Below are 24,308 nucleotides of genomic sequence, written 5' to 3'. Positions count from 1 at the left end.
AGCCGTTGTTCACTGACAAGCTGCGCAAAACATGCGCAAAATATGATCGTGGTTTTGCGCAGCTCGTCAGTGAACAACGGCTCTGTGTAGTTCATGCTGCTCAATGTGAAAGCCCGCACGTGATGGAGATTTACCGCTGATTACAGAACTGGCTTTACTAATAAGATGCGCATTAAATATCGCATGCGATTTATCGTGCAGCCCTATTGGGTATCGCTCAAGCTGCCAAGTCAGCCAAGAGCACATACCACAGATCTGTTGAGCCATGTGTCTCTAACAACACAACGCAACGTACTGGAATGGCTTCACTGCTTTGCCATCTGCCTTTCAAAGACAATCACTAGCACAATATGCTGGTATTCCATAACACAAGCATTCTCATCTATAAATCAAAAACTCCAGTGGTCCACAAACAGTTAGGCTGTTCCTCAGTTGGGATGTAATGATACACCGGTTGTCACAAATCGTCACATTCAAATCGGTTGAGATGTTAAATGAATCGCGATACATTTGGGAGTGGGATTTCATATGAATGTATCTCTGAGGGGAACTGACTGTCTTTAGGAAAGTTTAGATGGAATGTTCTTTTCATCTTGCCTCTGTATTATACATAGTATAGTAGTGTTCATAAGTGCAGTGCTGCTTTATTTACAGTGGTAACCAAGGAAACGCTGTATCGCTGTTGTTCCATAAGCGCCACCTGCTGTCAGAGAGTGAAATTGCGTTCTCATTCAGCCCGTCTACTGTTTTTGTTTTGTGCAGATGTTTTATGTAGTATAGTTTCACAAAGCTAAAGTCAGAACATAAAATAACTGCTCATGCTGCATTTATGCAGCATCTTTGTTTGGATCGTGATTAATACAGTGGTTGCCTTTAATTGTAATTGGAAAGAGCACAAGCAAAGCCTTTGTTCATATGAATAAAGTGTATTTAAAGTGTATTTCAATTTCAATGAAGAGATTTCTTTTATTTGTATTATTTATTTATTTGATTTGTTGTTTATTTTAAAATTTCAATTTAGTTTTCTATTCGACATTTCAATTTGACAAAGAAATCTGCAGCATTTTGTCCAAGCAATAATAAAAGATTTGGCTCACGAACAGTAGGCTGCAAATAGGTTAATATTAATTGAGGCCTTGGTATCATCAGCAGCAACGTTGTTACTGGTTGGTGAAAATCTTTACATTTTGTTAAGTAAAGCAAACATTTTTTACAGAATAATTTTTTACACTGGTGAATCATACGTAATAAGACAAAACAGTGAGAAAGCAAAGTTACATTTAGATTTTTTTCAAAAGGAGAATTGTTAACTCAAGCCCATTATTCTTTTGTAGCATTTTGAACACAAAACTTGTTGTTATTCGAAGTAAATACAGGTTCATTCAGTGTGGTTTTGTTCGTCTGCAGCTCTTTTGAGTTTCCTTCTCTCTCCGTGTACACAAATACACACACCCACAAAACCCCCCAGCAGTGTTGTAATGAGAAGACACCAGAGGATCACATTACCCATCAGCAGGGCCATGTGATCCTCTCAGCAGCAGTGCCGTGAATTTCAACATTCTTATCTGCAATGCACGCATACTTAAACCTGCGGGGATTACTTCTGCTATAGGTTCCAAGCACACCGTGTTTTCATTTTGTCTTCATTTGAATATGCAGACAGTCTTTTGATAACTTCATTTCTATCCAAATTTTGTATGAAAAATAAGTGAAGACCAAACACTTCTCCTTGGGTTGTCCTTGTGATATAACAGTTAAAAATGCTGACCTTGCAGATTTAAAAAGTTTAAAAGAATATGGCCTAAACTAGTTTTACATCCCATTTTTTGGGGTAAATCCATCGTGGACACCTACAGTTGAAAAAATTATTATCGGGATATCTTCTTTTTGATGTTCAGACCCAACTGAAATGTTTTTTTAAGTTGTCATAAATGGTTTCTGCGCTACTATTAACAACAAATGGAATTGCACTAGGTATAGCCCCGCCCCCAAGCTCACACAATTGGTTATGTTCTGATTGGGTAAAAGCAAGTTCACACCAAGAACTACAAAGATAACAATAATGATAATCATTAATAATGATAGTTCTGTTTATTATAAGCACGCGCTGCAGTTTTGTCATCTGCCACTCTAAACACTCAAACTCTTTAAAGCAGAATGGATTCTGATTGGCTGTCGATGTTTTTATCATTCATCAGCTGAAAAAAAAAAGTTTTGGAAGTGATTCCAACAATATTGTTCTTCAGCACCATTTCGTTATACTTGTGGTGTGAATTCTGCTATTCTTTTTCATTTAAACAGATTTTTAAAGGGGTCATGACATTTAATCATTTAATCAAGCTCTACTGTAGAAATGGCTCATTTGGATATTGTGGGATTTGTGACGTTATAAGGGCAAATACATTTGCATATGACTAAAAATGGATCATTTCACACAGAGAGTCAGAATGAGGGTTTAACATGATTGTTTTTCCATTTATATATTTGTCTAGTAAGAACTTTTTATGTGCAGTATTTTTTTTAAAATGGCTTACAGCAACCTTAAATTTACAACAACAATAGCCTCAGTGTTCTCTGATACTCTACTCATTGTTATGATGTTTGAGTCCTCTGGGACTGAAGGAAAAACCCTTGAGAGCGCTATAGATTAAAAGACGGGTTTTGTACACAAAGATACAAATCTCAAAGTGACGTAAACTGGAACCCTTCATCCTCCCGCTCTCCACTACAAATCTGCATGAAGCGAAAGCATCTATTTGCAACTAATGACCCATGAGGGCTTAACTCAAAGTGAAGTCCTCACTGCGGCTCTCGTGAAACACCGCAATCTGCAAAGCAGATCTCCACAACATTTCTCTGCTGCACTTGGCATTTGCACGGACAAAGATGACATTCACCTTGAGGATATTGTTTATGCTCAAACAGCAACATTACACACTAACTAACGTTAAAAAAAGTGAAATCGCAATCAACCACACCTTTAACCCTTGGCCTGGATCTGATGAGCTAACTGACACTAATAGTTCCTGAAAGAACTCACCCTCCCAGTGGCACTGAATGGCACAGCTGCATCGACTGCATGGACAGGAAGCTGCGCCTCCCTTCAGGAGAATCTACTACGACTCCTAGTTTCCTAGCAACAGCTGAGCCTAAAAGCTACGGGCTGAGTTGAAGGGGTGGGGGATCATGAGGGAAGACAGTGATTTGAAGCACATTGCCTTTGATAGATCTCTGCTTAGTCCTCCATCCCAATTTCAGCAATTGAGAAATCAACAATAAAAATAAAAGTAAGGGAGAAATGGGGCTTTCCCATGACAAATTAACTGTGCTCCATGTTCCCGATGGTGATAATTACTTTTATAAGAACTGATTTATACATTAGGGACTGAAAGATGTTCAAGACTAAAACAAAAAGGCACTAGATTTCTACATTTTCGGAAGAAAGTGTGAGTGCTACCCACATCTATCTATTTTCTAATGCTTGTTATTGATCATATTGTAAATTATTTATCCATGCATGTTTCATTGATTTCAACTGAGAGAATGCATTCAATCAATCATTATTTATGTACACAATTATAGCATTTTTTTAACAATTACTCGTAATATTTCTATTTATCTTTAATTTATTTTCATTTCATTATTAGTTTTAGTAATTTTGGTCGTTAAACTTATCTTAAACGTTTGTCATATGTGACCTTGGACCACAAATTTATACGTATTCTGAAAGCGGAATAAATAAGCTTTCAATTGATGTATGGTTTGTTAGGATAGGACAATATTTGGCCGAGATACAACTTTTTGAAAATCTGGAATCTGAGGGTGCAAGAAAAATCGAAATATTGAGAAAATCGCCTTTTAAGTTGTCCAAATGAAGTTCTTAGCAATGAATATTACTAATAAAAAATTAGGTTTTGATATTTTTATGGTAGGAAATTTACAAAATATCTTCATGGAACATGATCTTTACTTAATATCCTAATGATTTTTAGCTTAAAAGAAAAATCGATAATTTTGACCCATACAATGTATTTTTGGCTATTGCTACAAATATACTCCAGCAACTTAAGACTGGTTTTGTGGTCCAGGGTCACATACAATATTTATATTTTATTTTATTTCTGTTTTTTTTTTTCAATTAATAAAACAGTTTTTAATAGTTTTAGTATTTGTTAACAATAACAACACTGTTGTCAGTAAAGCTAAAGGATACATTCCAAGGATAACTGCTTCAAGGCATTTGATGGGAAGTGATTCTCGTATCATCTCTCTGGCGGTCTCCATCAACCTGGAAAGAGATAAGATTGATGCAATACAGGGTCAGTGACTTCTTTTCAATCTAAAATTAACCTAAAACTTGTTTTCATGTCTGGTTATAAGCTTTATATTTTGTAAAAAGGCATGTTGGCACTATTTTAAATTAATATCACACCTGCTTTTTAAAAGAGATTTTCCACCAAGAGCACAAAATAAGTGTAAAACAAAAAGGAACAGGAAAAAGAAAAGACTAAAAACAGGAAAGACGGGGTAGACAGACAAGATGATGAAATGCCTCAGTGATGGCATCACTTACCCACTCAGAGGTCTGGTTTTCTTAATCTCAAAAAACTGCGTTCCCGTATGGTTGTATCTGTCAGCAGTTAAGGAGCTACGTGAAGTTTGTACGGCTCATTTAGGAAGCCTTGTTTTCCTGTTTTTTCATTGTGACTCATGCGTGTCAAAATGCACAGCTGCGAACAATATCCTGTTGAACCCTACATACTCATTACCCTTCACAGACATTGCTGTATTTGTGGGAGGAAATTCAGATGCTGATATATTAATCGCACACAATGATGAATATAAATAGCCACAGCAGCTGAAGTCATCTAACGATCAAGTAGCATAGACAAGGCAATATCCAACGTAAAGGAATAGGTCAGCCAAAAATGAAAATTTGCTTAAAATGTACTCAACCTCAGGCCATCCTAGATGTAGATGAGTTTGTTTCTTCATCAAACAGATTTGGAAAAAATTCAAAATTACATCACTTGCTCACCAATGGATCCTCTGTAGTGAATGGGTGCCGTCAGGATGAGAGTTCAAACTTCTGGAAAAAAAACATCACAATAATAAGCAAGCAATCCACATTACTCCAGTCCATCTGTTAACATCTTGTGAAGTGAACAGCTGCGTTCATAAACCATAATAATGCTTCCACTAGTGAAAAAGTCCATCCCGTTGTCCTCTCACATCAAAAACAACATCAAATCTGTTTTCGTTTGTAATGGTGTTTTTGCTTCCGATTCAGACAAGACAACTTTTTTACTGGAGAAAATAATATTATGGATAGATGACTCGTATATTAGCAGCAATGATTTGAATTTAAAATGTCTTGATGGATTGTTTCATGCAAACACACAACATTTCACTTTACAAGACTGTAATTGATGGACTGGAGTCGTGTGGATTACTTGTGGATTATTGTGATGTTTTAATCAAGTGTCGAACTCTCATTCTGACGGCACCCATTCACTGCAGATCATCCATTGGTGAGCAAGTAATGCAAATTTTAATCAATAATTTCTCAAAATCTGTTCAGATGAAGAAACGAACTCATCTACACCTTGGATAGCCTGAGGGTGTATAAACTTCCAGCAAATTTTCATTTTGAGTGAACTATTCCTTTAATCTATATCAAAGCCACCCATTTTCACTGGCAGCCTTTAAAGCATGAGGAAGAAAACGGTAAAAATCAGACTACCAGAAGTATGCAGACCCATGCTAATATGTCTCTACATTAAAGTGACTGACACTCCAACCAAAAAAGCACTTTGAGTAACTCAAGTTGACTGAATAAATTACACTGAGCGAAAAAGCATAACTGACACTCCAAAGAAATGAGTGCCCATGAATCCATAATGCATCCAGAAGAAGCAGAGGTTTAGAATACATCAGTTAAACTTTTCCAGAGCAAACGGTTTGTGGAGGGTAAAGGATACTGCAAGTTTCTCATGTAGTTCTGGACAGCATGGAGCCAATCAGGCACAGACATCGATGGCTTAAAGTTTGGAACCGATGGCACGAAGTGCTGTGAAAACAGAGAGAGAATTAGCGAACTACATCCTTAAACTTTTATTTAGCATTAAATTGATCAAAATTAACAGACATTTATTATGTTACAAAGGATTCCTATCTCAAATAAATGCTGCTCTTTTGAACATTCTATTCATCAAAGAATCCTGTATATCAGTATATTAGAAAGATCATGTGACACTAAAGACTGGAGTAAATTCAGGTTTGGCCAATATTTGTTTGTGCATATATTTTTATCCTAGTGTCACGTTATTGATGTTACATACTTCTAGCTAACTTTTATTTGCTGGGTTTCAACTGGATTTGTTGCTATATTAAAAACATCAAGTTGAGCAAGTGTCATCTTGAATTATGCAGAGTCATAATTCTCCAGTGTTAAAATCTGCCTTGGCAAAAGCTAAATTGATGTGCGTAATAATGCGTGATACTTCAGTATGACATTACAAGATGTTACAGATATAAAGAAGTACATAGCTGCAGGCATATACTGTGATCATGCAGCATTTAATTTCTGTTCATGTCTCAGTGTTTTGTCCATATACTGAAAGTCAATGAAGTCTAGTGTTGTTTCGGACACCACTGACGTTTTGCGTTGATTAGCTGATTGGCATGTCACCATTTTCTAATTTGTTGAGATAGTGAATTGGTGGGTTTTTGTTAAATGTGAGCCAAAATCATCACAGTTAAAAGAACCAAAGACTTAAACTACTTCAGTCTGTGTGCATTGAATTTATTTAATACACGAGTTTCACAATTTGAGTTGAATTACTGAAATAAATGAACTTTTCCACGACATTCTAATTTATTGAGATGCACCTGTATATGGACAAGAACAGTCGAAACAAAAATATATTCCTTCATTTCCTGCAGTAAAAAGACATTTCTGGAGCGATTTTAGGGCAAGTAAATGATGACAATTTTCATTTTAGGCAGACCTATCCTTTTAAATCTTAAATGAAATGTAGTATTAAGAAAGGGAGGTTCGAGGTTGTCACTTGTTTTTATCCTCCTGAAGTTGGCAACCTAGTCACAAGGTAACTTTTGTAACCACAAGGAGATTCATCAATCAGATTCTGAGGTCTCAATGGCATGAAAAGTCCTTATCATCTATAGAAATAGTGCTTCATTGATCATTTGAAACCCCTACAATGACACTTCTAACCGCGAAGAGAATTAGCAATGAATAAAGGTCATCCTCTCGCACACAAGCCTCCATTCATTAGAAGAAAAGAAGCAATTAATGAAAGATAGAAAAAAGGCTGTCCTCTATCTGAAACAATCTCTTTATTACAACACATTAACAGCATTAGACCAAAGCTTGACACATAAATGCAGGCAGGATTTACCATTGGTTTTTACTTTCAATAAGGGCACCGTGAGTGTTGGAGACATGCAAGAGCTACTGGGTCACAGGAGGAAATGAGAAAGGGAATCATCTACCGTTTCCTCTTTATCTCTATCTGCCCAGTGCAAGAGAACAGAAGAGACTGTAGAAAGGCAGGGTAATACGGTCTTGTCTGTCTGTGCTGACTTCTGAAGCCTTTTGATACAGAAGTGCAGAAATGCATTGTATTTTGCGCCAATGTTATGATGGCAGAATAACAAAGCTGTTGTTCGGAGTAGAATAACTTTTGGAAGGCAGAGGTGCGAATACACACATTCTTTCTCAGCACTTAAATAGAGGTGTTTAGAAACCTGAGGTGCAACAAACGTCACAAGAACTTATAGCCTCATTAGAATGGTGTTATTGAACACAGTGCATCTCAACTGGTTTTGCTTCAAGACTCAAAAGGCAACTCAACATAGTACCAACATTTTTTATTGTACTGTATAAAAGTAAACAAAAAATCAGCAATATACTGTTTTTACTGTATTTCTGATCAAATAAATGCAGCCTTGGTGAACATAAGAGACTTCTTTAAAATCTCAGGTAGTTTACATTTATCATCCTGTTGCCTGTTGTCTAGATTAGAACATAAACCCAGCAGTTGAGAACCACTGCTTGAAATTATCACAGCACAGTTATCATTTTAATTTATGTTCAGGCTTTCAGTTGAGTGTTGATTTCCAAAAAGTGTCTTTGAATACAAATGACACTCTGAATATTGATTCTGACAGTCTGAATTCTCTGACAGAGGTTTCGTTTACATCTAGGCTCTACTCCACTGGCTCAACTGGGTCTCTCCTTCCCTGAAAGGAGGTCAGCAATAAATAGGCCACAATCCACACTCACAGGGCCGTTAGCTGACCTCTGCCCACCCGTGGGACTGTAGCGAAACTTGAGACTCACATACTGTAGGTGACGATACAAGCTGCGCAGAACATTTGTCCATCTAAGAGAACAGATGTACACTTTTCAGTCGTTACAGTAACAAAGTCATTGCAGAAAACAAATGGGTCATTCCGAGTTACAGTCACGGAAACTTTGGAAAAATAATCTTTTTTGGGACAGGTATGTTGATAAAAGGATATATTTCTAGTTTCCACATTATTTGTTCTTCAGACATTCCTCTTTAACAGATGAACCAGCTGTATGCAAAGTGACACACACATGCTTTTTGACAGAATCATATAGGGCCTCAGAAATAGTGGATTAGTAAATATTATAACATTTAATATTTTGGCTTTATTCTTCATTTATGTATTTCTTTCACCATAAAGAACACATTTTTAGCTGGGGACCTTTGGTTGAGATGTCAAGGAGTGCCCCAAAAACAATTTGATAAAGGCCCAACTGCCAAAACAACAGGAATTATGCAGATTATCCCTAATAACACTAGCAAATGGATTGCATCCAAAAACCAAAGGATTGGCTACATTTCGGCATGCATACACTACCATTTAAATGGGATTATTGCTAGGTCTTGGTAGGTGAAATGATTTCATGTTTTTGAAAGAAGCTTCATATTCTCACCAAGAATGCAACTGATTGATCAAAAATACAGCAAAAACTGTAACACTCTGAAATATTATTACAATTTAAAATAACTGTTTTAATATCTTTTAGAATGTAATATATTCCTGTGATAGCAAAGCTTGATTTTCAGCAGCAATTACTCCAGCATTCAGTGTCACACATAGTCCTTCATAAATCATTCTCATATGCTGATTTGGTGCTCAAGAAAAATGTCTTATTAATATCAATGTTGAAAACAGCTGTGCTGCATGCTTAATAATTCTGTGGAAGATGGGATACATTTTTACCAAGACAAAACAACAGAAATTATGTGGATTATCTGTAATAGCACACTAGCAAATGGATTGTATCAAAAAACAAACCCAAAAGATGATTTTAGGAATGCATCTGTGCTATAAATATTGTTAAACTGCACAAGCATGGACACCGCTGTACTGGTAGCCTATGTGGTTTGTTTACATAATAACTGCCGTGTCCTTGGATCCAAGGTCCTGGAGACTCTGATTCTCCATCAATGTGATCATTCACAGGTTCACAGTGAGTTCTTTCCCATGGACTGTCACTCTATGGCTCTAACATGTCTGGCTAGTGTCACAGCCGTTCGCGTGACTCCTAATCTGGTTGATCTGATGGAGTCACTCCACGCACCTGTTCAACACTTGCTGGTGGGGAATGTCCCTTAATAAATCACTTTAACATCTAGGGATCTGATTCAACACTTGCGACCAATCAGACGCCTTTGTTCTGCACGCATCAGCACAAATGAGCATGCTGGAATGCACAATAGTGTTAACTAAAACAAAAGAGCCAGAATAAACACACTGCTTGACCCTGTGAATGCTGTCCGTCTGAGCACTGAGGATTACGTAGTCTGTGATTAAGATTCACTTTATTCCCCTCCGAGGCCCTTCAATCTGCATGCTCTATGAATCCTGATCAGGTCTGATCGGTTTATGTTTGGAGGTTAAAACAAAATTGTGACAAAGGGACATGGCAGCAACCTTAATCCTAGTGAAAGTCCTAAAATGTCACATGGCATCATTCCTCATTTGATGTGCATTAACAGAGGCATGTTTCTGCATAGTTGTCATTGGTTGGAACAGATCTCTCATTTGCCTGGTTTGTAATGAAATTTATGAGAAGGGACAATGTAGCACAGTGTAAATCCACTCACATGTCACATAGTCTGCACTTCCTCTTGGTGGAAACTGGGTCACACAAATGGCAGTTTGTGAGATGCTATTTATATATAAACATTATTCTGGTAAATGTGTCCAAGGTTTCATATATAGGCCAATTTTGAGGTTCAACTGTTGATTTTTTTTTTGTGAGTGTGCTTTTGAAAGTAATATCTTATGCTCACCAAGGCTGCATTTATTTGAACAAAAATACAGTAAAAACAGTCATATTTTTGAAATATTATTACAATTTAAAATATCAATTTTCTATTTTAATATATTTTAAAATGTCATTTATTCCTGTGATGGCAAAGCTAAATATTAAGCAGCCATTACTTCAGTCTTCAGTGTCACATGATCCTTCAGAAATCATTCTAATATGCCGATTTGGTTTGCAAGAAACATTTCTTCTTATTATTAATGTTTAAAACAGTTGTGCTGCTTAATATTTCGTGGTAGACGTGATACTTTTTGCGTATCTACCATTACTGACACGTACAATCGATTAAACGCATCCTTGCTAATTAAAATATTCCATTTCCTTCCAAAAAACAAAAATGGTTAGTACTGACCCCAAACTTTTGTACGTTACTATGTCAAATATTACTTTGACAGAGAAGATGTGTTTACCATAGTACAGTGATGTATCAGATGGTATTATCTCTGAAAACTTTAATATATACCAAGGTAAAAAATTATTATATTCATGTACCATTGTACTTCAAAGATGTCTAGAAACATGTAAAACAATTGTATGACAATTGTCCTTTTTTTATCCATTGCATTACCGGTAATTGTTTTTTAACTGTACATCTGTACAAACACACATACAGTGGCTGTTACTCAAAACCAAGTAACTTGCCCAACATAACAGCTTTTTTGGACATTATATAAATAAGTTGCCATAGCTAGACAGCATTTTTAGATATTTTGGGGTACCACATTTTTGGGGATTATATAAATAAGCTGCCTATCAACATTTTGTGTATCACATATACATGAGCTTCCTAACAAGATAACATTTTGGGGTATCATTATCAAGACAGCATTTTTGGACATCTTTATGACACCCAAAATATTGTCTAGGCATACAGCTCACTGGGTTTTGAGACTCAGACACTGCCTACATAAATAATCCACTACTTTCGACTTACTTTAGGGAGGTGTGTTGCATTTCGTATTCTATCCACCATCTCCTGTCCATCGGGATGAACTCTGGTGACGTGTGACCACATTCTCTCCCAGGTGACGGTGTCTATTGGAAAGCCCGTCCTGTTCACGAAAAACGGGACCCCGCCGTCTTTCTCCTCTTCCTCACCGGACGACCTACCAGTGTTGTTCGCGGCAGTGGATGAGGAGGATTCAGCAGCCGGACCGGTAGTGTGACAGTAAGTACTGCTGCTCTTAGACCGACCGTGTCTGCTGATCTTGGCCGTTGAGCCGCTGCTGGTGGCGCTTGGTCCGGTCATTGTTCAGGAGTCTTCGGAGGGGAGTTTCCCCTTGTTTTTCCCCAGATCAGTTATGACTGCCCAGCACTCATGTACAAAGACATGTTGCGCCTCGAGCATGTATACTAATGTGCCAAAACCCACTCGGTCCTGCTCAAGTGTAAAAATTCAGGAGGTTTGAAAACGAGCCAAAGGCAGAAAAATGGTCAGCGATACCATTTCTGTAGCAAACTACTGAGTGAGCTTCAGATCAGAAATGGTCATATATGTTCCCAATAAACCGCATAACGTTACTGTAGTTGGCGATCAGCTCCGGATCTCAGTGTGCCACAGAAACTACTTCATCCTTTCGCTAAAAACACCGATGAGGTGTCCGACTCCTGCGGAGGGATCACGGGCTAAATAATCCACGGTAGAATAATTTAACACCTGACTGTAGAGTAGGCTAATAATGAACGATCTGATATCCTGAGAAGGCGTGTAACCGCTTTCACTGACGGTCTCAACAACGGTCACTCACTCTAGCGTTTTTTGATACTGTTATTGTATCGCCATAAACTACAGCCAACCACGTTCTATTGGCTTTTCATTGGATGAAGCAACAAAGTGAGGCGGGTTCAATTCCATATAAGGGCAATAGATCCGCACGTGATTGGCCAAAGTGGCGGAAATGGGCGTGAACCTTCGTTGTGTCCAGCAGGGGTTTTTTTTTGTGAGCTTTTAAAATGTGCATTTAAAGTAATAGTGTAGTATGTCAAACCCAAACCATAAAAATATATTATACCATTTTAAAAATGTACGTTGAGGTCATTAACGATTTAACAGTCGCTACGTTTTTTCTAATAAGTAAAATAATTGTTGCACCTTATCATTCTTTCCGTTTAAAATGGCCTCAAAACACATGAAAGTAAAAACTCACAGGAGTGTTATTTTAGTATCATTGAGATACTATTATGGTTTTTATTATTATTTTGAATTAGTTTTTATTTGAATCTTCTCCTTTTTTATTATTATTATTTTAGTTCAAGCTTTATTATTATTATTATTATTATTTATGCCTATATAGCTTTTAGTCATTTTTATTTCAGTTTTAGTATTTTAGTACATTAAAGTTATACTAAATTAAAAATGTTTCCTTGAAAACTAGCTTAAATAAAAAAGTATTTATTTCGGTTTTATTTAATTTCAAGTGACAGTAATGCATTTTTAAGGTTTTAGTTAGTTTAGCTAACTATATTAACCCTAACTCAGAGTGTCGTTCTACCGATAAAGAAGAAATACCCAGTGTCTAAAACATATGGATGATATGGAATTAGCTTATATTTAATTACAATTTCATAAGAAAATATATATTTTTTCATTCCTGTTGCCCTGTTATTCCTGTTGAGTAGTGGTGGTATGTAACAACGCCCTGTTACTCATTGTTCGGGCACAGAAGCATCTTTCAGATATCTCCCATCTCCAACAGAAGGTGTATGCGCAGATTGAATCATCAGATTGAATCATCTACCAGTGCTGCATATTTTGAATGTTTCCCCTATAGAGCACACCTGAACATCAGCTCATTAGCAGAGGCTTCAAGGCTTGAACCAGGTTGACGAATGATTATTTTATAAATAGTATAAAGTATAAATTGTATATATGTGCTTATTTCATTAGCTGTGAATATATTTTATATCATTTATAAGATAAAACATTTTATGTTATTTAAATATATTTTGTATATTTCTATATTTTAGTATATTTCTATTTCGACTGTCATTTTTATCTCCTCTAGGTGTCTGAAATAAGAAATATATCTTACCCAACTATTTCAGAATGCTTTTAGCTTCTGCTCTTCCTTCAAGGTGAAGTTCAAAAAACCCCAAACAAGACAGTTGTTGCGATAAAACACATCTAAAGCGCATTTAATTCCAACCGAATGGCGTTTTAGTCACGAGTGACAAATGACAACTGTCCTGTATGATCACTAGAGGGTACTCCAACCCTTCGAAAGGTTTGCATTTCATCAAAGACTAGGGACTTGGAATTCGTTCAGCCCGAACAGCTGAATCTGTGTACATACTCCGTGCTGTTTTGTAGATAATCTCAGTTTAACGTGTGCTATCTATAGTTGTTTTTCTTGTAAACTTTATAGGCCTACTAATTACTAACTATATGTTCGACGGCATCATAATATTTTAATACAGATTTAGTTACTTCCTAAAACGTCTTTCAAGAAATCTTATTATATATATATATATATATACATACATATACAGTGTATATTCATGTGGCCTCAAGAGAGTGGTAGTAGGCCCATTAAAAATTCAGAGAAAAATAGTGTAAAAATTAATAAATATTTTTTTTAAATGTAAATAAGTAACAACTAGATTACAGTAAGTAAGTAAATCTTACCTCACAGTACTATAATGAGTAGAAAAGATGTAACTTAATGGAAACTAATATAATAATAATAATAATATTTTACACTTTCATGGTATTAATTTCTCAGTATAAATTGTATATCTAAATAAGAAACTACATGGATGCCATTGCAAATTTTAGGATGGAAGTTCTTTGCATGAGAATGATCATAATGATCACATAAAAAAAAAACTGTTTTAAATGACAAACATTTGCAATATATTTATGTCTATTATTTCACATTTTATTGAAAGTAAAAGTTTTTTTTAATCAGCAAACAGCATAACTTAATTTTGACAAGATTATTTTTATTATTTTACAACAGCAGTGATAGAAACATGACACATTTCCACTCCTCCAGTGTCCAGACTGCAATGCAAATGAGATCTTGCACAGAGTTTTACTTTACAGTGAATTTCCCAGCGTCATTTGTGACAATCACGTGAAACTCAAGTTTGCACAGCTGCCTTCTTTAACCAACAAGTATACTAAGTAGAAACAGTACAAATTGAAACCAAAAATGAATACAAAAAATATCCTGAAAAAGCTCAATATGCTTCTAAAATACAAAAAATTATTAATAAACGGCAAACCTAGGCTTATATAATAATAGTGCTTCTTTCTACCACACGTCTGAGGTGTGACATTTTCATTAAACTTCTCTAGGTCTGTCAGTGACACACTCTTGTAAATGGATCACATTCCTTTTTGAACGAAACACATTCTTAATGTGGTACACATACTGACAGATTGATTTGTGCTCTCTGGAAAAGACTAAACAAGTGTAATGTTCTTTTATGTTTTTCAGGTCAAAAAAGCACTACACAACATTTGCTTTTATCTCACAATGACTGCATAAGCACTTAAAAATGACGTCAGTCTCATCATGGTAAGTGAATTTTCTGAAACACTCATGTTTACCCATGCACTAAATTTTTCATAAAAGACCATTTCGGTTTACAGAACACTCTTCATTTAACACATGGGCAATCTTCATCATCCTGAATAAATAAAATGAGAATTTATAGCCTTTGTGGAATTATTACATGATCAGCAGATGTGCCAATGAACAACAATGCTTCACAGTATAGCACACAGTCAGAAAGGTCCTTTGAGACGAAGCAAACAAACATGCTGTTCCAATCACACTAACAGGATTGTGCATATAGGCATTACAAGCCCTGTTAAATACCTAATATTTGGTCTACAATTCTTGAAACAAATAAAAAGTATCTTTTTTTTTTAAAGTGTGCCATACTTGACATGTGGCCAAGTATGGTGACCCGTACTTGGAATTAGTGCTCTGCATTTAACCCATCCAAAGTGCACACACACACACCCGGAGCAGTGGGCAGCCATTTTTGCTGCGGCACCCGGGGTGAACACACACCCGGAGCAGTGGGCAGCCATTTTATTGCTGCGGCGCCCGGGGAGCAGTTGGGGGTTCGGTGCCTTGCTCAAGGGCACCTCAGTCGTGGTATTGAAGGTGGAAGAGAGCGCTGTACATTCACTCCCCCCACCTACAATCCCTGCCGGTACGAGTCTCGAACCCGCAACCTTTGGGTTACGAGTCCGACTCTCTAACCATTAGGCCACGACTTCCCCCAGACAGACAGACAGACAGACAGACAGACTGTATTTCAGCACATTTCAGACTACATTTGCAGAAATTAATTCACAGCATATTTGTGAACATTTATCACTGTCCGTTTTCACTGAAAATTCTTTAATATATCATAACATTAAAGCAAAATAAGGAGATTTCAAGTCATCTCAGGAGAGTCTGTGATCTGTTGTGATGTCTGCTGTGCTGTTGGAAACACTCCAAAGAGAAAGGAAAACTTGAAATCGCATCATATGACCCCTTTAAGACTTAAATTGAAGTCTCACGAGGTAAGCTAGAAGACTCCTGCTTGACGTCACTGGATGCTTTTTCAGAAGGCAGCTCAGTGGGAACCTTCAGGAGAGACAAACACATGTTCAATTAAGATCTCATTAAGACCTGGAATGAAGACCTGCATTTCCCTAAAGACAGCAATAAATTGACAAAAATGATTATCCTGAACAACAGGCTACCGAAAGCCAAAATACAATACCGTTCAGGTTTGGGGTTGGTAAGATTTGTGAATGTTTTTGCAAGAAATCTCCTATGCTCACCAAGGCAGCATTTATTTGATCAAAATACAGTAAAAACTATAATATTGGGAAATTGGAATACAATTTAAAATAACTGTTTTCTATAGTAATATATTTTAAAATGTAATTTATTCCTGTGATAGCAAAGCTGAATTTTCAGCATCATTATTCCAGTCTTCAGTGTCACATGATCCTTCAGAAATTATTCTAAATTTGGTAAAACATTTCTTTTTATTATCAACGGTGAAACAGTTGTGCTGCATAACATTTTTGTGAAAACCATGATACATTTTCCCAAGATTCTTTGATTAATAGAAAATAAAAAACAGCATTTATCTGAAAAAAAATGTGTGTAACATTATAAATGTCTGAATAAAAGTTGATGAATAAACTTTCTTTAAAGACATCATACACTCTAAAAAATGCTGGGTTAAATACAACCCAGTGCTGGGTAAAATAGGGACAAACCCAGCAATTGGGTTGTTTTGACCCAGTGGTTGGGTTAAATGTTTAACCCAACCTTCTGGGTAGTAACCCAAACGCTGGGTCAAAACAACCCAATTGCTGGGTTTGTCCCTATTTTACCCAGCACTGGGTTGTATTTAACCCAGCATTTTTTAGAGTGTACTGAAAATATGATGTGATGTGATGTAATATGAATATATACACACACACACACATATATATATATATATAAAGAAATCTAATTTCTTGACATTACATTTTATTCTAATATTGCAATGCAAAATGCCTGTTTTCTCTATCAATGTTCACATTTTTAATAGACTAGTTTGGCCCGTTTTCTCAGGCACACAGCATGGCTTTTGTCCTTTTTGACTTTGATCTTGCACTAAACTGATTATAAATACACTGAGATATCTTGATCCTCGTTGTGTTTGGCATATTTAGTTAACAAAAATGATGAAAAGCAATACTGGAAATAAAAATGAGGTGGACTTACTGCTTGTCCTTTGTTTATATTGCTCACATTGACGCCGTGTCTTTTGAGGTCTGATTTAATCAGAGCTGTAGAAACAACACAGAAGTTTCTTAATGCTCTTCACTAACAATACTGATTGATGAGAGAAAAGCCTGTAAATAGGAAAATTAACCTGTTAGAACGATGCCAAGGAGGATCCAAGCACACAAGAAAATGTTTCCGCTGAGTGGGCTATAGTCTGTGGTAAGGTGCCCTTGGATGAAAGTAAAAATGATGCCGAACACCTAAAATTAAAGACAGTAGACAGAAATATGCAAGTAACAATGACTTTTCAAGAAGAATCTAAACATCTGCATCTTTCCAGGCTGTTCAAACTGAAAGTGGTTACCATGGCATTTGGAAATGATCAACTGAAAGCTTCCTACAAAAATGAAACAAGTCAGGAATGAGCAGGTCATATACATACCTGTGCAAATGCATTCAGAAGACCAGATGACGTGCCCTCCGACTCAGGGTATGTGATTTCGACGCCAAATTCGAAGCCAATGGGAAGGTAACCAGTCATAAAAAACCTTTCCAAAAGAATTGTAGTAACATGAGGCATATACACCTACCTGGCAGTGAAAACTATTTGAATGTGAGGCACTAACGTACGGCATGCACAAACATGTTTAAGTGAATCAAACAACAATGAAGAAGCAACACCTGACCAGTGACCACTTCTGCTGTTTTGACACACAGAATTGTGCCATTGGGCTGTTCACAAGAATGTCTTAAAACACTTGCTTTTGATCAATAAATATTAAAATTAAATAAAATATATACATATACATAAATAAAAGTATATGTGTGCATGTATATATCTTTGATATATATATTTGATAAATAGAACATTCAAAAGAATGGAATTTATTTGAAATAGATTATTTAAAATTTATTTGAAATATAAGTTTTTGTTACATAATAACATTATAAATGTCTTTACTGTCACTGAATTGATCAAATTAATGCATCCTATATATATATATACACATACATACACACATTTTTTCTGAATATATGTAATATATATAATTTATATAAATTACAAACAAATGCATATATGTATATATATATAAAAGAGTATGTATATACAAACTGTGTGTGGTAGGGAGAACAAGGAATAGTGGCCTGTCTGGTCTTATGAATCAAGATACTAATTTCAGAAACGATAGTAACAGGTACATGTTGAACTCTAGTAGCAGGCTTACCCTAGGGCACCAGCAGTAAAAAAGATAACAAGCAGATGGTTCAAGTTCAGCGTGAATGTGAACACCACCATTCCAACGAAGGATAGGATGTAGACGATCAATGTAGTCAATCTAAATGACGAGAGGAAAAATGCAAAACTTTGACAAGCTGCTTTTCCCAGATCTGATAAATAATAAACAGTAAATGGATAAAAATAAGTGAGGAGGGTTAATCATGAGTATTAAAAATGAGTAAAGGTGTGGTCACATTTATCGTTGTTCTTTCAATAAGAATCCAAACAATCTGGAATTTCGCATGGGCATTTCACAAAGAGTTCTAGCTGGTCACGCAAATTCACCAAGTTGACCAACAGAAAGCTGCTTGGTTTGAAAGTGACTTCTGTGTGAACTGTGCTTCATACATAGCTGAACTATTGACAATAAAAATGGATCTTGTTTGTCCACAATATTTTGCCAAAATGGGACCGCATCTTAAAAAGAGAAATTTTAGTAATAAAATAAATATACTCAACCTAGTGAAAAAGATTAAAAGATTAGCAGCTAATAATCAAAATCCGACACTAATATGACTGCCGGAGTTAAATACTTAAGCCATTTCAATTCAATTAAAATAATATACGGTTTGGCAGATATACATACTTATAGGTTTTAGTACGATCCAACCAGATTCCACACAGTATGGAGCCAAACATTCCAGCCACCACCAAAGTCAAGCCGATTCTCCCTGTGTTTAGCTCTTCACCCTAAAGAAAGAGTTTAAATTAGCATTGCGATCATTTTTAAACATGCTAGTAATACTGTCCTCGAGTGAGCTTTGATTTCAGGATTTTGGGATTAAAAGCTCACAAAAGCAAGATCAACAGGCCTCCAGGCCAAAGTCAAGAAAACCCTTAGCGATCATTTGTTTATAATTACAACCAAGGGTATTCATAGCTTAAGGGATTTGTTGCAACCAAGCCCCGAATGTGTTCTGGGCCTGGTCTACAACACTTTTGACTAACATTCATTCTTTTGTCAGGGACACCTCTTTCAAATGGATCTCACAACAAGATATGGAAGTGTTATGCACGGTAAGAAATATCACATGGTGTGTGGTCACTAAACTTAAGCCTGGTGGGAAAGCCTGCAGAACATTCAGACACATCAAACTTGGGAATGTACACAGTGCTTGTCTTTTCATTTGGACTCTGTTATGAATAGCAGGCATGCATGAAAAGCGGCTAATGAACTGCAAGAGCCTGGACAATAAATCGGTGACCAGCCGCCCATTCCCGGCAAACAGTACCCAAGTGCGCCTGAGACAAACGCAGAAAGACTCCTACACACATGCACATGGCATTTTCATGCTGAGTTTATCAAAGGTCACTTACCGGATAATGAAAAATTATCATTTGATTGAGAAGTGTAGATACAGAGTAGAATGATCCGGTCATGATGCCTAAAACAATATCAAATATTTTATAAATTATGTTGAAAAAAAGATTTGGCAATGTTTGCTGAAGTGCAGAACTTTCTACATAATAAAACTGAAGTTGTAGCATTAGAGAAGGGTTGATACTGTATTATTACTGTTAATAAGTTAAAGTTAATAATAAAGTTAATAAGCCATATACATGACGAAATAACACAAATCATCTCATAATGAATGGTGTATGGTGCGCGAAAGCACGGAACAATAATTACTAAAATAATTGCTAATTAATTTTTAATTATTTAATTATTGCCATAAGCTAATTCAAATAATTACTTTTAGATACATTGTGGCACTGGGTTGTTTACAAGAACCAAAAGGCTCAACAAGCACACTTGAAATGAAAATCTGTCCAAAAACACTTGCTTTTCAATAAATAAGTATTATACAATTTTAACAACGACATTTGTTTGAGTAAGGGATGACAGAATTTTAATTTTGTATTAAATAATTGTCTTTCTCACCATAGCTGATGAGGAGCAGAACGAAGGGCTTGTTCTTGAAGAGGTTGATGATTGATTTCTTGTATGAATAGTCTTCAGCTGGAACGGTGGAGAGAACAGCTTGTGCTTTGCTGGGTGGGAGTGGAGGTCTGTCCTTGATGACTGAGAAAACGAAGGAGAGAGACACACATGAACTTCTAATTCTTATAATCTAACTACTGAACATGTCTACAGCCGTTGTGAGGATTAACATACTTGTATTCATTTTGATACTCTTTAAAATATTAATCACTGTTGCATACAACTATCTTGCCTGTGTTTATAAAACAGCTCTTTTCCATATTCTGATGACAGATTACATCATTATATGCAAATATCATGTGCAAGGTGTTTGTTACAACTTGTTTGTCTATTGTGAACTATAATGACATAAAAGCATGCAGAAGACTGAATGAGAGAAGGTTGTTTTCCATGATTTGTTTAGACCAAGCATTAAAGGGGTCATATCAACTTTCACCGTGGACGAAGCGGAATCCAGCCCGGGGTCTGTCATATGTGGTTGCCGCTCATTCGTCGGAACCGCATAAACACATTTCATTACACCAAATACACAAAATAATGTTCTTTTTAGCAGCATCATATGACCCCTTTAATACATGTATCAGTTGCAATTAAATCTTTATGTCCTGCATAAAGTTGTTCTACAAAAAAGTTGTAACAATGTGAAATGTAAATATAGTAGGACTGTAACGATATGACGGTATGACGGTTTATCACGGTTTGAACGTGTTATCATACCGTAAACATTTGCATATCTACTTTTTTTTTTTTTTATGAATGAAAAAATCTCATGTCTCACAATCGCAAATCTCACCCGCGCATATGCAACTTATTTCCGCTCGGCTGCTTCACTCTGCATTCACTTGGCTGCTTACACGCACATGCACCGGAGAAAATTACAGAAACAGAGATAATATCTAATCTCCATCTCCCCGCCGAAAAAAACGTTAATATATGTCGTATGGGAATACTTCGTATGCTAAAAAAAACGAACGTGGGGTTGTCCTAGGTGATGGATCCAATTTGCAAAAAATGTGGACGCAAAGTGGCTGCAAAAGCAGACAATACATCCAACATCTTCGCTCATATTCGCGAACGCCATCCCTCCGTGCAGATAAAGGTATGTCGCATTTATAAAAAGTTATAAGTTAAGGCCGTATGATTTCCATGATGCAGAGGGAATCCCAGTGCAGTCGTGAATATGGAATTTACAGTATAACGAGGATGTCACGTAAAACGCGCAATCGGATGGATGGATAAGTCAAAAGTAGTTATGATATGTGTCTGTGAATATTAAAGCGCAAAGAGACTGCTATATAAATAATCTGCTTGTTTCTGCATGTCTCGGAGTGGCGCTGTTTTATCTACTGCATACTGAAGTACGCATACATAAATGGTGTTTTCAGCGTCTAAGATACATAAACATGAACATCAGCAGAGCTGCTCTGAGAGAAAACGTAAATAAACATTTCCTAGTTTTATTTGAGAAAAACCATTGTCAAATACACGACAAAACTCAAAGGTCCGCTACAACCCGTCAAAATAAAAGTTCGATTTAATTTGAAATTATGACAGAAATATATTAGCATTGTACAATGTACTTCAAAGTTATAACAACAATAATAATATTCTTTATAATCAAATAATTTATTTAAACATTGTTTTCAAGGAATATCATGTTTATCCATGTTTTAACTTTGCCAAAAATAAAAGTTGTAAATTTTCATTTGATAACATTTTAAAACATTAATTAAAATGTTAAAGTGTGATATAGATATACATAAGGTGTACAGCTTTATTTTTTATTGTTTTTTTAATTAATTAAAAAAAAAAATTTCAGAAGGGAGACTTCAATACTTTCATTAAAATGGATTCAAGTTTGTTTTAATAAAGGATTTGTTCATTCAAATAACTTGCTCTTGTTCTTTTAAGAGTCATTGTTACTGATAATAATTATTGTTTAATATATACCGTGATAACAGTGATACCCGTGATAACCGTGATATTTTCTGAGACGATTATCATACCGTGAAAATCTCATACCGTTACAACCCTAGTAAATACTAGTTATTACCAAATACTGTTAGAAAGAAGAGCAGAGTTGAAACTCCAGCTGTTCCATAGAACATTATGCTGATGTTGTGGCCCATGAGATCTTTGTCGTCAGCTGTGTTGGGAACCAGTACAGGTGGGAGCAGGAAACCTATGGCTACACCAAGCTGAAGGGAAATAAGACAATATTACACAAAGACTCATGAACATATCAGTATATAAAACAATAATAAAACACTAGACCCTTTAAGACTAATAAATACACACTGTTAAATATTTCAGGTCACACTTTAAGTTATAGTGTTCATATTACTGTGCATTTAAATGCTTAGCACCCTTACAAAAATGTACCATGGTTACCATAGTTCCCGCCAAAATAATAACATACAACAGAAGTCAATGGAAACCAAAACTGCTTTGTTACCAAATTTCTTCAAAATATTTCCTATTGTGTTCCACAAAAGAATGAAAGAAAGTCATACAGGTTGGAAATGGCAATTTGCATTTTTGGGTGAACTATATCTTTACAATAATTATAAAATAATATAAGAGAAAATTGACGATAGACTATCATCTCTATCTCTTAAAGTAATAAAATTTTTGCATGGTATTTTTTTAGAAGGGAAAATGCTACTTAACATAATAACGTGAAATTATTTAATAATGCTGACCTGACTCAGCTGTACTGAAATTTAAATACAAAAGCAAATGACATAATATGTCAAATGTCAAGTAATATTTAACCAAATTTATCGTTAATGGCATGTAATTTACTGGTCACACCTGGTTACCCAACACCGCTGCGGCACAGGCCGTGGAAACTTCTCCCGGGCCGAACCAAACCGACGCGATTCTGGAGGGGAGGCCGAGGATGAACACCTGTGCCACAGAGCATATGATCTGTGCGGTCATGGTGACCCAGAACAGGCCGGGCCCCACGCTGGCGCACTTTACCCACGCGCCCAGGGCATTCAACCCGGCCCCTAACAACGCCGTCATCCGCAGCCCCTTCTTATCCAACAGCCACGTCGCGGGGAAGATTAAGGGTATATACGCGACCATATAGACCACGGAGAGCCAGTCAATCGCGATGCTTGACACATTATAATAGCCCGTGAAGATGTTTGTAATGATGCAGTACTGGATCCACTGAAAGGCATTGACGAGCGAATAGAGGCTGAACACCGCGAGAACGGCAAACCGCCTCCAGTAGAGTCTCGTCTCCAGCGTTTCGTTATTCTGTTCACCGGGCAGCATCGCCTCTTTTTCGTCCGGTGGTGGAAGCTCCTGTTCCAGCACCTTCGGATCCAGCGTTATATGGACCGATCCATTGGAAAGCTCCTTGTAGGCGCTGTCCTCGTTTGTATTTCCTTCAGTGACAGCGCCGTCAGGCAGAACATGCTGCTCCTGAAGAAACTCGCCTGCCACCATTTCGACTAAATTAACACCCTTCACTTAGACATAAACGATTCTAGTTCGTATAAAAATTTACTAGATGTGTAATTCTCTTCCGGTTGCGGTAAGCGTATGAGACAAAGAGATGATGATGATCCACTTGATAATAACGCAAATAAGACACTGTAATTACAATTTATCAGCCTGAATTGGGGCCACATTTCCGATCACTACCGGCTTCAGCAGCATGCGAGTGATGATGGCGTGATGTGCGCATCCTCCTCGGATTTGCTTATTCCGCCTTCCTTCGTCGACCGCTACAGTAAGTAGATTTATAGGCTTGGCAAGGACCAATGAGAATGCAGATGGGGCGGGGCAAGTAGGCGAGCGAGCCCTACAGTACAGCACATCTACACTGCTAAGTAGACTAGAAACAATGCGAGCTGCGTTGAATGGCGCTTCAGGCACTTTTTTCTTTTCCCCATACATAAGAAGTGGTATCTTAATTTTCAAACCAAATTTATTGCATTTTATAAA

At 36.5% G+C, this 24,308-nt stretch overlaps 2 protein-coding genes across 2 annotated transcripts in view; both read right to left on the bottom strand.

Moving 5' to 3' along the window:
• The window catches only part of LOC107716557 (vasohibin-2), a 30,762-nt gene extending 18,612 nt beyond the window's left edge, over positions 1-12,150 (bottom strand). The window contains exons 1-4 of the mRNA XM_016523042.1: positions 11,325-12,150; positions 5,982-6,070; positions 4,574-4,630; positions 4,214-4,288 (exon numbers count right to left, since the gene is read on the bottom strand). Coding sequence (XP_016378528.1) covers positions 4,214-4,288; positions 4,574-4,630; positions 5,982-6,070; positions 11,325-11,639 — 536 coding nt within the window. The 5' untranslated portion in view covers positions 11,640-12,150. The remainder of the gene's footprint in view (positions 1-4,213; positions 4,289-4,573; positions 4,631-5,981; positions 6,071-11,324) is intronic.
• Positions 12,151-15,628: 3,478 nt separating this feature from the next.
• On the bottom strand, positions 15,629-24,137 carry LOC107716535 (FLVCR heme transporter 1). The gene is made up of 11 exons (XM_016523012.1): positions 23,160-24,137; positions 22,399-22,543; positions 20,286-20,426; positions 19,721-19,788; positions 18,990-19,093; positions 18,351-18,461; positions 17,567-17,672; positions 17,273-17,384; positions 17,122-17,186; positions 15,890-15,981; positions 15,629-15,846 (listed from the first exon to the last, which is right to left on the bottom strand). The coding sequence occupies exons 1-10, from the start codon at positions 23,805-23,807 to the stop codon at positions 15,898-15,900; spliced, it is 1,584 nt and encodes a 527-aa protein (XP_016378498.1). The 5' UTR covers positions 23,808-24,137; the 3' UTR covers positions 15,629-15,846; positions 15,890-15,897.
• Between the last annotated feature and the right edge of the window lie 171 nt (positions 24,138-24,308).

Source organism: Sinocyclocheilus rhinocerous, unplaced genomic scaffold (genome assembly GCF_001515625.1).
Source record: "Sinocyclocheilus rhinocerous isolate Xijiao unplaced genomic scaffold, SAMN03320098_v1.1 scaffold1874, whole genome shotgun sequence".
Lineage (NCBI taxonomy): Eukaryota > Metazoa > Chordata > Actinopteri > Cypriniformes > Cyprinidae > Sinocyclocheilus > Sinocyclocheilus rhinocerous.
The sequence above is the reverse complement of the archived record's forward strand: the minus strand, read 5'-3'. Positions and strand labels throughout refer to the sequence as shown.

Excerpts from the sequence above, each read along its gene's own strand:
- LOC107716535 (XM_016523012.1), bottom strand. The coding sequence starts at position 23,807 with ATGGTGGCAGGCGAGTTTCTTCAGGAGCAGCATGTTCTGCCTGACGGC. Across the intron at positions 18,462-18,989 it reads GATCGTACTAAAACCTATAA|ATTGACTACATTGATCGTCT; the intron begins GTATGTATATCT and ends CTCGTCATTTAG. Across the intron at positions 17,673-18,350 it reads TTTACTGCTGGTGCCCTAGG|GTTTTTTATGACTGGTTACC; the intron begins GTAAGCCTGCTA and ends TCTTTTGGAAAG.